The sequence below is a fragment of the Pectinophora gossypiella genome, chromosome 5 (genome assembly GCF_024362695.1).
Source record: "Pectinophora gossypiella chromosome 5, ilPecGoss1.1, whole genome shotgun sequence".
Lineage (NCBI taxonomy): Eukaryota > Metazoa > Arthropoda > Insecta > Lepidoptera > Gelechiidae > Pectinophora > Pectinophora gossypiella.
In genome coordinates, this window is record NC_065408.1 from 15,684,463 (window position 1) to 15,700,388 (window position 15,926).

Below are 15,926 nucleotides of genomic sequence, written 5' to 3' on the forward strand. Positions count from 1 at the left end.
ATAGAAACGTCACTAACGTACAAATTAAAAAAAAAAAACGAAATAATCAGTAACCAATAACGTGGAGACATTTGTATGTGTCCGCCCTACTATTCGCTAAAGTAAGATCGTGGTTACTTCTTATTGGATGTTTATCATTTGTCATCTGTTTTAATACCAATGAGATCTCGAGACGAAAAGATCCAAGCGATTCTTCGCACTTCAAAATCATTATTCATTCATTTGGCTTCGAGAATCGTCAGTAACCTAACCGGTGCAGTTTTATTGTTGTCTTTATCGTAAAAGGTGTTAAATAACTATTATATTAAGTTTACAGAAATGAAGTACCTTCTCTTGTTAGTGGCGGGATTCCTGCTTCTATCAGGTATGCTTGTTATTACCTGTTAATCCTGTTATTTGCTTTTGTTTTGCTCAGTTTTTCCGATAGATTTGTATCGGATACAAATGTATCGGAAGAACTTATCGGCAATTGTTGGCATTAATTAAAGTGAAGGTAGATTTACATTTAAAACTGTACCAGAAGTTTGCGAAGTGTCTATAATTGAGTACGAGCGATGTCGACGTGGACCTGGCGCCGCCGCTCGCACACCTCTACCCTGCTATCACTTACTTGATTCATACAATAACTTTGGTACCTGCCTACTGTCGAGTATAATCTGCGGTCATGAGGAAACTAGGGCTTTCGTGTCTGGTAATTTGAATAATGTAATAAGCAAATATATAATTAATAAGACTATAATTAAACATGTTATTCCCAATTTTTAGGAGGATGTGCAATGGGCGCTGAAGAGAGTGGAGCCGGGACAGTGGAGGCTGACCTTGGAGCTTCCCGGGAGGGGTCCCGCACTGGTATTTATTTATTTATATTATTTTCAGCTTCATTACTTGTTGTAAGAAACAAAATTATAATAATAGAATATATAATATATATATTGATTGATCTGTCTGAAATAATTTTTAAAAGTCTTATGATAATTCTAAATTACATTTATGGGTAAAACCAGTCAAATTAATTTATAGATATAGATATAGTTTATATCTGGTAGGCTTAATTATAGGGCTTATCAATATCAGCCTGTTAATCTTTGTTGATAAAACTATTTACCTTCTCATGTTTCTTAACAAAATCGTCATTACCTAGTAGCGGAAATTGGAAAAAAATGCAGGTGTGTAAGCAAACTAGAGGGGCGGCATTATAACACTTGTGGTTCAGCGCGGACGCGGCGGCGCGGCTAGCAGGCGCAGGCGCTCGCGCATCCAGGCGGAGTCGCGGATGTGGTGCCGGAGCCACGCCGGCGTCGGGCCCGCCGTCGCGCTCCACCACCCGTAGCTGGGGATAAAGGGTCCTCTTTTCAATTTATACATGCTGGGTGTTTGTCGGTTCACTGTTCCAAGTTCCAACATATATAGACGATACTGACTCGTGGGAGGTGAGCGGCGGGATCGTGTACTTCTCCCGAGGCCCCTCCTCGAACATGCGTCGCACCCGGCGCAGTGCCGCCGCCTCGGCCGCGTCCTCGGCCGGCGCGGCGTCCGGCTCCCGTGCGTAGAACTTGCCGGCGACGGTGGCCGCTGCAACACACGGGCGGGTGAGCGGCGGCCGGCGGCGGGCGGCCGCGGGCGGCGGGCGGGGGGCGGGGCGGGGCTACTGACGCAGGCCGCGCGGCTGCACGAGCGACACGTTGGAGCGGCCGGGCTCGCGGCGCGGCGCGAAGCGCAGCTTGAAGGACCGCAGGTGGTGTACGCCGGCCGGCACCTCGCCCGCCGCCGCCTCGCTGCCGCCGGACTTCTCGGACGCCATGTCGTCTCGTCTTCCCTCGTTAAATCGATGTTTCCATGACGACGCCTTTGTTTATCCTTCTTGATACGTATTCATGAAATGAACCAGGAGGTGCCCTGCGCGTTTTCTTATTATCCGGTACACCGAATCCGCCCCTTAACACTTCGGCGACTCGGGCCGGGCGACGGGTTAGTTTTTGATGCGCGGGAATTCAAATATTGCGCCAGCGGACTACAATATTGCATTATAATACATATAATAGTAAAAAAAATGGTTATGATGATATTTATCGATACGAGTTGCGACGCTTAGGCAGAAAAGTTCATCTATTATATATATTTGACAATAGTTATTCAGGAATTGTAGGAATGATGATGATTGTGAGTTCGGTGTGTGTGTGTCCGCAGACGCGGAGGCGCTGTCGCGCGAGGCGGAGGCCGTGTCGCCGGACACGCTGACGCCGGCGCAGCAGCGGGAGTACCTGGCGCACGCCAAGAACTACACGTTCCAGACCGAGGTCAACCGCATGATGAAGCTCATCATCAACTCGCTCTACCGCAACAAGGAGGTGTGTACGACGACAGTGGCGACTTGTATCGCGTCTAGTATCGCAATGTTTAACGTACCGTCCCCCACAGATCTTCCTGCGCGAGTTGATATCGAACGGGTCGGACGCATTGGACAAGATTCGGCTCCTGTCGCTGACGGATCGCGGGGCGCTGGAGCCGCAGCCCGAGCTGGTGCTGCGCATCAAGGCGGAGCCCGAACAGCGCCTGCTGCACATCATCGACACGGGCGTGGGTATGACGCGCGCCGACCTTATCAACAACCTCGGCACCATCGCCAAGTCCGGCACGGCTGACTTCCTCTCCAAGATGCAGGACGCCGAAAAGGTGAGTAGGGCCCTCGTCCGCCCTTGCGCACCCCCAGGCCCGTCCCCAGGCCGCGCTGACCGTGTGACTGTGTCCGCAGAGCAACTCGCAGGAGATGAACGACATGATCGGGCAGTTCGGCGTGGGCTTCTACTCGGCGTTCCTGGTGGCGGACCGCGTCACCGTCACATCTAAGCACAACGACGACAAGCAGCACGTGTGGGACTCCGACGCCAACTCCTTCAGTATCGCCGAAGACCCGCGCGGGGACACGCTCAAACGGGGCACGCACATCACGTGAGTACACGTTACACTGTTGCAACTCAGTTGTGTTGGTGATAATTCATATCGATATGACGAAGTGGGCCTATCCATCAACGCTGTGTTTGTTCTTTCGGGTTCTTCGACGACACGTATTTCTGTACTGCATGATATTAAGTGTAAAAGAGTATAATTAATTAGGTCCTGTGTGTTGCAGGCTGCACATGAAAGAGGAGGCGGCGGACTACCTGCAGGCGGACACGATCCGCGCGCTGGTCAAGAAGTACTCGCAGTTCATCAACTTCCCCATCTACCTGTGGGCCTCGCGCACCGAGACCGTGGAGGAGCCCTTGGAGGACGCGCCCGCAGCCCACGAGGACGCCGACGAGGACGCGCAGGTGTGCCACGGACACTTTTATTTTTATTTACACTGATGGGCAGCGAGGACTAATCGTGATAATCCTTCAGTCGCATAATGTACCTTTCGCACCTTTCTCAAAAAGTACCCTTCTCGTAATGTACCTTTCTCTTATGCACCTTTCTCAAAATGTACCGTTCTCACAAATGTATCTTTCTCACAATGTACATTTCTCTTAATGCACCCTTGTACCAGGTGGAGGACGCGGCTGACGAGAAGCCTTCGGAGCGCAAGAAGACTGAGAAGACGGTGTGGGAGTGGGAGCTGATGAACGACAACAAGCCCATCTGGACGCGCAAGCCCAGCGAGGTGTCGGATGACGAGTACAACCAGTTCTACAAGAGCCTCACCAAGGACTCCGCGCTGCCGCTCGCCAAGTGAGTGCACTAACCGGGACTCATGGGTACCCTTTACCGGCTGATGGCTGTCGTGTCGCCTGACGTATCGGACGTGGCAATGAGCTGTGCCCCCTTGCAGGGCGCACTTCGTGGCGGAGGGCGAGGTGACGTTCCGGGCGCTGCTGTTCGTGCCGCGGGCGCAGCCGGCCGAGTCGTTCAACCGCTACGGCACCAAGACGGACCACATCAAGCTGTACGTGCGCCGCGTGTTCATCACCGACGAGTTCAACGACCTCATGCCCAACTACCTCGCCTTCATCCAGGGCATCGTGGACTCGGACGACCTGCCGCTCAACGTGTCCCGCGAGACGCTGCAGCAGCACAAGCTCATCAAGATCATCAAGAAGAAACTGGTGCGCAAGGCGCTCGACATGCTCAAGAAGATCCCCGCCGACGAGTACGAGCACTTCTGGAAGGAGTACTCCACCAAGTGAGTGAGACGCCGGTAGTGCACTAGGCTAGGTGATAGATGTCATAGGTAGAACACTAGTTTATATCCAAGAAATCGAGTCCTTAGAAGACTTGGACTTGTTTACAAATGTTGTTTGATCACGTTTATCGATGTCGTCGCCGTTGTACATGCATTGTGACTGCCACCGCCGCGGTGTGTTGCAGCATGAAGCTGGGCGTGATGGAGGACCCCAGCAACCGCGCCCGGCTGGCCAAGCTGCTGCGCTTCCACTCGTCGCGCTCGGGCGACATGACGTTCCTGGCCGACTACGTGGGCCGCATGAAGCCGGGCCAGGCGCACATCTACTACATCGCCGGCTCCAGCCGCGCCGAGGTGGAGCGCTCGCCCTTCGTGGAGCGCCTGGTGCGGGCCGGCTACGAGGTGCTGTACCTGGTGGAGGCCGTGGACGAGTACTGCCTGTCGGCGCTGCCCGAGTACGACGGCCACAAGTTCCAGAACGTGGCCAAGGAGATCTTCGACCTGGAGGAGAGTGAGTGTCCGCACGCGGCCGCGCGTCCCGACGCACTATGGATCGAAAAATGGCTTTCATAGACATAGGGAGTTCAAATTTTAAGTGGCGGTTTTTTTGCTGGATATAGCTTCTATTACCTATTACTATATAGGAAAATGATACCCGAGTTGATTATGTGCAAAAGCGGATAATTATACTTTTGTTACGAAAAATTTGTATGGAGCTACTATGAAAAATCCGATTATCTCGAACACGACAAAAAAATCGTAATATCCTGACAGATGGTTATCGTACTAATTATTTATGATTTTTTGACATAACTCATATAACGGTTTGATGCCGTTATTTTTTAAAAAATCGTCAAAATAAAAAATATTTATTTTTCGATTAGAAACGGTTTCTTTCAAGTAACACAGGTTTTAACAACATTATAAGACATAATGGCATCACGCCTGTATTCCTGATGGAGTAGGCAGAGGTTTAAGTATATTCATAGGGGCTCCATACAATTTTTTTGTAAAAAAAATATAATTCATCCGCTTTTGCACCGAATCAACTCTGATATCATTTTCCTATATAGTAATAGGTAATAGAAGCTATATCCAGCAAAAAACAGCCACTTAAAATTTGAAATCCCTACGTCTATGAAAGCCGTTTTTCGATCCATAGTGCGACGCAGGCTTCAGCACCGACGCCATGTTCCCTCGCAGGTGACGCGGCCAAGGAGACCCTGGAGGAGCACAAGAAGCAGTTCGAGCCGCTGACCACGTGGCTGTCGGACAAGCTGGGCGCCTGGGTGAGCCGCGCGGCCGTGTCGCGGAGGCTGGCGCGCTCGCCCGCCGCGCTCGTGGCCACCGTGTTCGGCTGGACCGGCAACATGGAGCGCCTGGCGCTGTCCAACGCGCACCAGAAGGTAGGCACGGCGCCACATACCCCCACGGGCCCCCGCGTCGCCCCGCTCACTCGCGCGTGTTGCAGGCGGACGACGCGCAGCGGCGGCACCAGCTGGCGCAGAAGAAGATGCTGGAGCTGAACCCGCGCCACCCGCTGGTGCGCGAGCTGCTGCGCCGCGTGCTGCACGAGCCCGAGGCGGGCGCCACGCTGCGGGCCGCCACCACGCTGTACCGCACGGCGGCGCTGCGCTCCGGGTACATGCTGCAGGAGGGGCAGGCCGTGGAGCTGGCCGACTCCGTGGAGCGCATGCTGCAGCGCGAGCTGGGGCTGCCGCCCGACGCCGAGCCCGAGGACGAGGACTTCGACGACGCGGCCGCGGCGCCGCCCGACCGGGACGAGCTGGACGCCGACGCCGACCACGACGAGCTGTGAGGACTCGTGCGGGACACCTCATCAGATCGTTGTCTAGAGCGCGATTCCGTGGAATGATTCCTATCATGACGTGTCACGATGCGAGATCCGGGTGGCTCGTAGCGCGCTCTCTTTGTTTAGAGACTGCATTTTATTTTATATTTCGTGTGACTGTGTCATGTCTAAGTGTAATGTAAATAAATAGTATTTATTTTATTTCTGTATTATTTATCTTTAAAAAGCTGCAGGAGATAAAGTAAAAGAACAAACTGTTTGACCGACTGATTCAATGTACAGCTGACACTTATGAAACATCGCACAAAGGTTTCTTGGGTGAGCACTAAGGAGACAAGTCCCAAAGAGGTTAATTAAGAGGGTTCCAAATTAATAAGTAGAAAAAACAAAGTATAAAAACAAATATATTTTTAGAGAAAAACGAATACTGAGTAAAAGTTAGACAATACTAGCGCTTTATAAGCAATCAGAAGAAAAACAATTGAGCTATTTGTTCGGTATGGATAGAGCAGCATCAGACAACATGTCCGTGCGTGGCTCTGTCCTATCCGCTACAGACACCTGGCAACATACCCGTGTCCCCCCCTTCGCCCGCAAAACAGTTCGCCTCCGAGCTCTCATGCTCGTAACTGACGGAAGCACTCATTCTACCCCGAAATAACAGTATTTACGTACAGGTACATAATGCACTGGGTTTGTGCAAACTGCACGTTGGTGATATCTGTTCAATCAGTGGCAATTATACTAGTCCTGGTAGTTACCAGGACGTAGTTACAGGCTGCACAAATATACAGGATGTTAGTGACATCGTAACAAATATTAAGGGGTGATTCAGACCATGATTGTAAGTCAATATCAAGTGGAATTTTCCGTCACAAAAGTGTAGAACTGTAATTAATTTTCATGACTTTCGCGACAGGAAATTCCACTTGATATCGACTCAGAATCATGGTCTGAATGTACTTGTACAGGGTGTAAATGACAAATACGAATGAGAGGACTGATTCAGCTGATTATTCCGAGTTAATATCAAGTGTTTTCCAAGATTTTTCCATCGCAAAAGTATAGAATTGAAAATAATTTAAAAAAAACATATAAAACAAAGAATTTTTTATTGACGATATGACCATTATTTCATAATAGTAAAACAAAAAGACTAGGCATCCACCATAGGCTTCGTTAAAAAATATAAAAAATAAACGTGAATTTTGAGACGGAAAATTCCACTTGATATCAACTCAGAATCATGGTCTGAATCATCCCTCAAAGTTTTCGTAACGATGTCACTAACATAAAAAAAAAACTAGTTATGATTATAAGTCTTGAACCAATTTTTTTGGCCTAATATTGACTGCCTTTTATTTTAATATATTTAATATAATTATGTAAAGTTGGCTCGAAACTTATAAAAATATATTGTATTTTAGATTTGTCTGATTATTTAGTTTGCAGTCACAAAGTCCAGATCTATTTTTGAAACTAACCTTGTAATACCGTAACGTAACGGAATAGAATAGATCACTTTAATGACGCGCTTAACATTTTAAATAAGTCACATATAAAAAATAAGTAATTCCTAATTCATCAATTCCTATTAATTAACTAATCACTTGTAACACTTATTCATACCGGGGTCTTGTAATATCGTACAAAACATGAGATTTAAAGCATCGAATTTCTTGTAAATCGTCACATCGCGCTTCAACAGATAGGCGTCGTCGTTTCAATAAGTCGTAGGGTGGGGCGGCTCACACGGGCAGCAGCGGGCGCCGGGCCGCGTCCCGCCGCTGCGGGCCCGCCTTGGCGCGGTTGTACACCAGCACGCCGGCCGCGGCCAGCGCCATGCCGGCCACGTTGAGCGGCGGCGCCGGGTTGCGCAGCACCAGCAGCGACGCGGCCACCACGGCCGCGCGCTTGGCCGCGCTGGCCACGCCGTACGCCAGCGGCGTGACGCGCGACAGCACGCTGAAGGCGGCCACGGCCTGCAGCCACGCCAGCACGCCGTCGGCCGCCAGCAGCGCCGCCGCGTAGCGCCAGCGGTCCCCCAGCCCCGCCCCGCCCAGCAGCGCGGCGCCGTCCTGCCACGCCCACAGCGGCGCGAACAGCGCGGCCGCGAGCGCCGACAGCGCCTGCAGCAGCCGCAGGTGGTGCACGCCCGTGTCGCGCAGCACGCGCTTGGAGTACAGGTGCTGCAGCGACAGCAGCGCGGCGGCCGCCAGCGCGGCGCCCAGCCCCAGCGCGTGGAAGTGCAGCTCGGTGGCGGACGCCACGCCCACGCCCGCCGCTATCAGCACCAGCGCTGCGCCCACCCGTGGAGGCACGCGCTCGCCCCACAGCACGAACGCCAGCCCCGCCGTCCACAGTGGTGTCGTCGCTTTCACTGTTTACAGATGCAGTTTTAGAGATAAGAATTTAATTATTTTTAATTTTATTTAATACAAAAAGCCCTGCCTGCTTGTGATTCAAAGGCGTTGGCAAACTCACAAGTAAGCATAATACAAATTGGTATTAAAATATCTTACAACACTTAGAAGTCTAAGTTGACTTGGAGCCACTCTGGAGTTGGAATTGGCATCCTAAGATAGATCTTATATTTTAATTTTATTTATTTAATGTTCGGAGAAATAACAGCTGTAATTAACATAGTAGCATCTTATGGTAAACACAGAAAACCAATTATAGTTCCTCGCAGATAGAGACTTCTTTAAGTGCCATATTGAGCTGAAACTGATATATATCACAGTCCAGTGGATTTAGGTCTAAATTAAAAGTGGGCTATTAAAACAGGCATATTAATATATTTTTAAAATGATGGAAAGGCACCTGGAAGGCGTACCTGTATGGGCATAGGAGACGGGCACTTTCCATATGGAGACTTGTGAACAGAGGGTGGTGAGGAACTTGGCGGCGGCGAGGGGCAGCAGCGGGCGCAGGCGCGGGGCGGGCGCGCGCACGCCGCAGAGCGCCAGCGCCGGGCCCGTGAGCGCGCTGGCGGCCGTCAGCTGCACCATGGCCACCGTTAGCGGGAACGGGAACTCTCCCAGCGCCAGCTTGCCCACCACGTTGCTGGCCGAGCTCAGCACGTACCACGCGCCGCATAGCGCTGCCACCGTCAGCGTCTCGCGCCGCACGCGCCCCAATGGCCAGCCGCACCGCATCTTGCAATCGCTTCTTTCACCGCGCGATCCACATCTTCACAAAACCTATGCTCTACCTCTACCTTTCGCTCTACATGGTATTTTTACGAAATTTCGTGCCTAAAGTGTTGATAAATTTTCAACACGAAACGTGTGTGGTACACATATATCTTGACTGCAGTTCCGTTTCTGAGGACTAGACTGATTCACGTTGTATGGTCAGCTCAGCTGCTTACAGCCGGTCCTTGTACTATTGGAGTTATATGATTCGCCTGCGTTTCCTGCCAGCCAGCTGTCAGCTCAACTATTGCAAATTCAAACTGTCAAACTTCAATGTCAACGTCACGTTGCACGTCATCATGTCGATGACCTCGGCGGTGTTGCCGTTACATATATGACATAATATACTTTTTGTATACTTTACTTATGTCTTTCAAAACTTAAAAATCAAGACCTTACCTTATTATTGAGTAGCACTGTATTTGTAATTTGTATGGATCATATACTGATCGACAAAAGATTGACCACAAATCCACTAATACTAATTAATATTTTATGTATTTAATGGTATGGGCATAGTTCCCTTTGCCTTACCCTTCGGGGAAAACAAAAACAAAAAAAAAAAAACTTGGTCCATGCCAAAAACTTTTTGTATTTTTTTTTAATTTATTGCGGCTCTGGTTACTATTGGTCGTGGTTGACGTGGTTGACAACTAGGTTAGTAGTAGTAGTCTGTCTCTACTTGGTCTGTGGTAAGTCTGTGTGGTTCTCAGAACAATGAGGTGTGGTGTGGTTGACAAAGACCAGGTAGTGGTTGACTAGAGCCATGGGCGGTTATCTTCATACATATCATTCTCGTATTATGTCTATGGGCGCTCATATTGAAGATGGCAGTTTCACCCCGCCCCTCCTTACTTCTTTCCTATTTCGCCTGTCATGCCAGAGTGCAAAGACAAGTCGCCATCTTGTTCGACATGACATTTTATCTTTTCAATTTGTGTAGCTGTATTTATCCAACTTTCACCATGTACCATAAGTGTAGTGTTGTGAGTGGTGATAGTAGACGAAAGGACGTATTTTTTTATAGATTTCCAAAATCTGAGATAGAACTCCGAAAATGGGTAGAGTGCGCATTAGTTCTGAAAGATTGCGAAGTGTCCTGAACTTACGAAAGCAGAAAAGGTTTTTCTCATCGCCACGGGTCACGTGGAGGCAAGATCTCGCCTCCAACATTATTTAGTGCTGATGAGATCACTATTGGCACCGGGAGGTTGAGGAGGAGAGAGTGGACTTGTACCAGCGCAACTACTTGTTCACTATAATACACTCACGCGCAGATGACTCCTGCATGTTTATTTGGTTTTCGACGCGATGATGATATGCCCCAAGGCGTACATCACGACGCCGATGGAACCAGTAAATATCCTCAGAGTTATTTAAAATAATGTATCACATATTATTATTAATGTATTAAGTGCCTATTCTATTAACAATTGATGCTCTGTTTGTTGTTCTGCTCAGATAAGTTGGTCTGTTTGGGACAGTTGGTAGTGAAAAGAACAGTGGCTGAAGTCTGAGAATGCAACTCACTGAAACATTTAGGTATTACTTTTCAGAAAATGTCTCTCATGAGCACAATTTTTGCAAGAGGAGACTGCATGAAGACCATTCCTATGAAGTTCCAGAGAAACGTACATGAGTCGAAAGTGGTAAGTTTTACACATCTTGAATCAATGATTAATATGTATGATATACACAAATATCCAGTTACGGGCAATTATTTTGATATTGTTTTACTTTTCCTATTTATCTACAGATAGAACACAAAAAAATTGTCCTCGACAGAATGGACTAGGTATGGGTGTGGCGTAGTAGGATGTTTATTTGTTTCTGTCGATTTAGAGCTGTTGTGAGGTTATTATTTTTTTTTTATTTTGTGTTTTTTATTTCAGATGCACCTATTTACTCCACCCCTCGACGCCCTAGACGAAGAAGGCGTGTGATTGTCACGAAAAAATCTCTGACATAAATTTGTGCAAGAATTTACTCTGAGTACATGAGATCCAGAAAACAATCCATTAAAAAATAAAATAATAAATTGCACTACCTATTTCATTTCAAATTCCCATTCCAAATGAAAATAATTAGATCTTATCACGAGGGTGAAAAGGGGAGTCGATTTAGGCTTAAGAAGGCTAAAATTGCTACCACCCAAAGCTTCTAACTTCCAAGCACTTCCAAGGCAAATAATTCAGGCTTTTCGGCGGGAGACGGGAACGGGACAGTTGCTTTCTTCATTGAGTAATCTAAATAATTAATACGAAGTGGTGTTTTGTGGTTAATGATCGCATTAAGTTAGTCGGAAGACATTCGCGAGTGTTATTATATTGGAGTATTCAATGAACAAAGTGTATCTGCCTATTTTCGCTTCGTGCCGGGAAGCCGCTTCATAACTCAAAAGTTTATGCGGACTTTTGAGTTAATTCGTTTGGGGTTCGGAGTAGGAGTCTACTCCGAGGGTGGGGGCTTAGGTTTCATCATCATCACCTTTCATCATTTCATTAATCATCAAGAAAAAAAATACGTCAGACATGGCTGTATGGGCATAGTTCCCTTTGCCTTACCCTTCGGGGAAAACAAAAAAAAAAAAAAAGAAGCAAATAATTCAATTTTAAAAAGAGGCTTTTTGGCGGGAGGCGGGAACGGGACAGTTGCTTTCTTCATTGAATAATCTAAATAATTAATACGAAGTGGTGTTTTGTGGTTAATGATCGCATTAAGTTAGTCGGAAGACATTCGCGAGTGTTATTATATTGGAGTATTCAATAAACAAAGTGTATCTGCCTATTTTCGCTTCGTGTCAGGAAGCCGCTTCATAACTCAAAAGTTTATGCGGACTTTTGAGTTAATTCGTTTGGGGTTCGGAGTAGGAGTCTACTCCGAGGGTGGGGGCTTAGGTTTCATCATCATCACCTTTCATCATTTCATTAATCATCAAGAAAAAAAATACGTCAGACATGGCTGTATGGGCATAGTTCCCTTTGCCTTACCCTTCGGGGAAAACCAAACCAAAAAAAAAAAAAAAAAATCAATTTTAAAAAAAGGAGCTGTCATGTTCTATAAGAGCAGTTTCCACCTTTGGATGCATAGCATCTCTACTTGACTTGGTCTGTCGCTGTGGACTAGATTGACAACATTTATTTCTTTGCTTTTTGTGCTTTGCTAATCTTGCAATGCAATTAATTTGAGTCGAAGGAAGGGTTTTCGGTTCACCAAAGCTTCTGTCTTTAGACGTCGTCATCCACTGTAAAAAATTTACTGTTCATACCTCTGTTGTTCTGTTTGGGAGTACGTGCCGGTTGCTGAATGGAGAAGGTGGCTGTTCCCGAGCGGGTCGCGCGCTCGTCCCGACGGGTGGTATACCGGCGGCCGGAGTGGCGCGTGCACCAGTTCACGGTAGGCGCGGGCGGCGGCGTGCTGTGCCGCGCGGCGGCGCTGCGGTTGCCGGGCGCGCTGCTGCTGTGGCTGGGCGGCGGCGAGGGCCCGGCCGAGCTGGGCGCCGTGGCTCTGGGCGTGCCGGCCGCTGAGGGCCGCGCTGCGTTGGCCACGCCGCTGGCGGGTGCAGGCGCAACGGCGGAGGCGGCGGCGGCACTGGCGCGGCGGCTGGCGCAGGCGCTCGCGCGTCCTGTGCATGTTTGCTGCGGCGCCGCATTCGACCGGTTCACGGCGCCGCTCGTGGAGCGCGGCCTCATAGCAGAGATCAAGAGCAGGCCTGACTGTTTTCAGTGATGATTTGAGACTATTATGCAGTTTTTAAGGTGGTGTATTGCAAGTGCCTTGCCAGAATGAAGTTTAACAAAACTACCAAGTTCATCTCATTATTTTTATGTAAGTAAATAAGTCAGTACAGTACAGTAGACCACAGATGTCTAAGCTGAGATTTTTGATTCTTTATTAATTAATTTATGTTTCAAGCATTCCATAGTCTCTACTTACCCCGGTGGGAAATAGGCGTGAGCTTATGTATATAATATGTTTCAAGCATACAAGGTTGGGGTCAACAGTTAGCTTGTAATAGAAATGAAAATAAATAATGAACTTGGGAAATATATACTGGAACCAGAGGTGAAAGTGGTGCAGCACCAGACACCGTGTGTTGATCAACATTATGACAATAATATAGATACTTGTAGAAGCTTTATATTGCTGTAAGAAGAATTACTACAAATTTACTGATTTTCCTGTAGTTATAGGTAATATTTGTTCCAAATTATACTTGTATTTTTAACCACTACCTATATGTTTTCCCATCTACTTATCTGTTGGAATGAAATTGTAATTAAGCAAATATATGTAATGATAAACTAATACATTTTATTTGGGCAATTTTTTGTCTTTCTGTTCGAACTATGATCAGTCCACTACAAGCAGTTCTATTGCTTAAATACCTTACCAGGTCAGGAGGCGCAACTAGTGTTACAGCTCCCTATATCATACAGTGCAGCTGCTCTTTCTACCCTTTCACCACTTGTCCAAAGTCCAAAAGCTGTGATGGGAGGGGAATTGGATAATGAGCCAAATGTACTAGAGGTTTTTTCTGAAGTTGCCTTATGTATGTCTTCATTATTACTGAATCATTTTTAGTGGTGCATTTCGTCGCTTTATAATGAAGACCACACATTATTAAAAAATCACAGTTTTTCATCAATAAAACTTCAATTAGATTCTTTCAATTAACTTCTTTCTGGTAAAAAATTGCGAAAACAAATTTTTAACTTGATTAAAACAGTCTTTCCATTAGCTTGTTTAGATTTTTGCATTATTTTTCGTTATTGTAAGTTTTCTAAGTTCCATGTTGTGTGGTAGGACATCAGCGCTAGGTGCCACTGGTGCCACAACCATTTTTGAGTCAACACTCAATTATTTATTGCTTTCCATGTAGTACAATGGGGTGCTATCTAGGCATAGGAACTAAAACATGGACTCTGGTTGGCACAGCAACGTTGAAGAGAGAGAGCAAAAAATAGCTTTATAGTTAGCATTGTTTTTAGATTTTTTATAAATAAATCGCACTAGAGTCCCACATGCACTTGTTGCAGCTCAGCACATGCACGGGATGGGTCATCATCACAGGCCCAACACTGATATCATCACCCTCCGTGTTGCTACCACTGCATCCTGTGAGGAAGAGATGCAGTGGTAGCAACACATAGGACAAATAAATGTAAATATGTTGTAGAGCACACACAGGTCCTAGAACTGGCTGTTGGGAAAAAAAATAGAAGATTTACTTATAACTTCCTTCAACTAAATGAGTAGGGTCCTATTTCACTAATGTATGTGCCCTATTAGGCTATACAGGGATTGTGTCCTTTCTAATATGATGGATAATTGTTATGGGCTGTTACATACTGTAGGCTGATTCCTTGGCAACATAAGGTTCATCATTATATCCATCTTAGGACTTCTTATTACCAGTGGTTGCAAGTTGTCTTGATTATTTGTGGGTCTGCCTACCCCAATAGGGTAGAGGTTACGGGTGTGAGAATATATTTTATTTATTTGCCCTGTTTCATAAACATGTTTGATCAACGTCTGGTGTTTTATTTTACAATTATAATTTGGTGTTCATTACGCTACAAAATATTTCAAATCAACGTATCTATCTGCCTAATCACTATTTTAAGAGCCACGCTCTTGTCGGAGTAGCATTCTCCATGCTACTTTATTACGGAAAAAAAGGGCAGTGGTTTCCCTCTTGCCTTCAGCCTAATGCAATCCAATGCAACTATACCTATGATAAAATATTGCCATAAATTGTAACATTTCCACGCCTTATCCGAAAACCGAAACACTGGGACCTTCAGTAAATCTTAATAAGTAACGGGTACGATATCCTATAGGGCGTCTTATATTGCTAACTAACCGACTTACGTTGACGTTGTTCTGTCCAAAACGAAACAACATCATACGTAGTTAGGTACTTACATCTACTTACCTATGTATTACGTCAGGTGACGCTCCGCGTAAGCGCGAAAAAAATAAGTCAATGGTATTGCCCAGCAGTGGAATCGTATAGGCTAAATAAGATAAGATTACGAGTTACCTATTGTCAGGACTCCATACGAAGTTCTTCAAAGAAATATTCTAGATTCTCGGCCAACTACTTTTTTCCGATTTAGCCTTCGAATACAAATTCATTTATTTATTCGTCAACATAGGTAAAAGGGTTATAATGTAATTTATGTCGCACCTTTCGGTAGACGAATTTATAACAACAGATTAAAATAACAAATAAAAAAAAAATATAAAAAAATAAAATTAAAATTAATACGATTACGAATTTGATTGTATATTCGTTTTAATACGAACTTCTTGTCTCGTGTGGCTTAAATTGTGAGTTAATGACTTTTTAGTGACCGACCTAACAACCCTGCGATTCAGGGTTACTATCGAGCCGCTAAAGACCCCTGACGTACACGACTAGGGCATGCAAACCCGCACCAATATTTCAATCCCGGTATTTGCGGGACTAAGGGACCGCGGTCCCTCAGGACCCTGCTATTTGCGAGATCCCGCATGATGTTGAAAGTCATAAAGCAAAGTGATATGAATCCAGTATTATAAATGCATGTAGAACGAAAAATTAAAAAAGAAATAATATTCACAAGTATGTATTGAAAGTTGAGAGCTTTCACATTAAACAAGAACAAACATGAACAAAATAATTAGGTTAGACATTACTTTGGAAATAACTGCGCATAAAACATAAGATGTTATAGTTTCATCTGCCAAACGACTCCTAACTGATAGCCAG

At 46.3% G+C, this 15,926-nt stretch overlaps 3 protein-coding genes and 1 long non-coding RNA gene across 5 annotated transcripts; 3 read left to right on the forward strand and 1 right to left on the reverse strand.

The window, feature by feature from the left end:
• The first annotated feature begins 205 nt into the window (after window positions 1–205).
• Window positions 206–6,173, forward strand: LOC126367198 (endoplasmin). Its single transcript, XM_050010620.1, has 11 exons — window positions 206–364; window positions 766–849; window positions 2,188–2,348; window positions 2,419–2,673; window positions 2,753–2,949; window positions 3,131–3,311; window positions 3,527–3,708; window positions 3,809–4,159; window positions 4,345–4,670; window positions 5,363–5,565; window positions 5,631–6,173. Exons 1-11 carry the CDS (start codon window positions 319–321, stop codon window positions 5,976–5,978), a joined length of 2,334 nt encoding a protein of 777 aa, XP_049866577.1. The 5' UTR covers window positions 206–318; the 3' UTR covers window positions 5,979–6,173.
• A 1,088-nt stretch (window positions 6,174–7,261) lies between these two features.
• On the reverse strand, window positions 7,262–9,490 carry LOC126367213 (solute carrier family 35 member E1 homolog). Its single transcript, XM_050010638.1, has 2 exons — window positions 8,809–9,490; window positions 7,262–8,352 (listed from the first exon to the last, which is right to left on the reverse strand). The coding sequence occupies exons 1-2, from the start codon at window positions 9,128–9,130 to the stop codon at window positions 7,721–7,723; spliced, it is 954 nt and encodes a 317-aa protein (XP_049866595.1). The 5' UTR covers window positions 9,131–9,490; the 3' UTR covers window positions 7,262–7,720.
• On the forward strand, window positions 8,343–11,212 carry LOC126367226 (uncharacterized). 2 transcript variants are annotated; one of them, XR_007566455.1, is made up of 3 exons: window positions 8,343–8,458; window positions 10,726–10,818; window positions 11,062–11,212. It is a non-coding gene; the product is annotated as an uncharacterized LOC126367226 (long non-coding RNA). The 2 variants fall into 2 exon arrangements; XR_007566456.1 differs by lacking the exon at window positions 8,343–8,458 and adding an exon at window positions 9,743–9,861.
• Window positions 11,213–12,226: 1,014 nt separating this feature from the next.
• LOC126367220 (uncharacterized) lies at window positions 12,227–13,496 on the forward strand. The gene has a single exon (XM_050010648.1). The coding sequence runs from the start codon at window positions 12,476–12,478 to the stop codon at window positions 12,896–12,898; it is 423 nt and encodes a 140-aa protein (XP_049866605.1). The 5' UTR covers window positions 12,227–12,475; the 3' UTR covers window positions 12,899–13,496.
• The last annotated feature ends 2,430 nt before the right edge of the window (window positions 13,497–15,926 follow it).

Bases quoted from the DNA above. Each gene is read 5' to 3' on its own strand.
- LOC126367198 (XM_050010620.1), top strand. From the start codon at position 319: ATGAAGTACCTTCTCTTGTTAGTGGCGGGATTCCTGCTTCTATCAG. The intron at 4,160-4,344 runs GTGAGTGAGACG...GGTGTGTTGCAG, and splicing joins TGGAAGGAGTACTCCACCAA to CATGAAGCTGGGCGTGATGG. The intron at 4,671-5,362 runs GTGAGTGTCCGC...GTTCCCTCGCAG, and splicing joins GATCTTCGACCTGGAGGAGA to GTGACGCGGCCAAGGAGACC.
- LOC126367220 (XM_050010648.1), top strand. From the start codon at position 12,476: ATGGAGAAGGTGGCTGTTCCCGAGCGGGTCGCGCGCTCGTCCCGACGG.
- LOC126367213 (XM_050010638.1), bottom strand. From the start codon at position 9,130: ATGCGGTGCGGCTGGCCATTGGGGCGCGTGCGGCGCGAGACGCTGACG. The intron at 8,353-8,808 runs GTACGCCTTCCA...ATCTGTAAACAG, and splicing joins CGTCTCCTATGCCCATACAG to TGAAAGCGACGACACCACTG.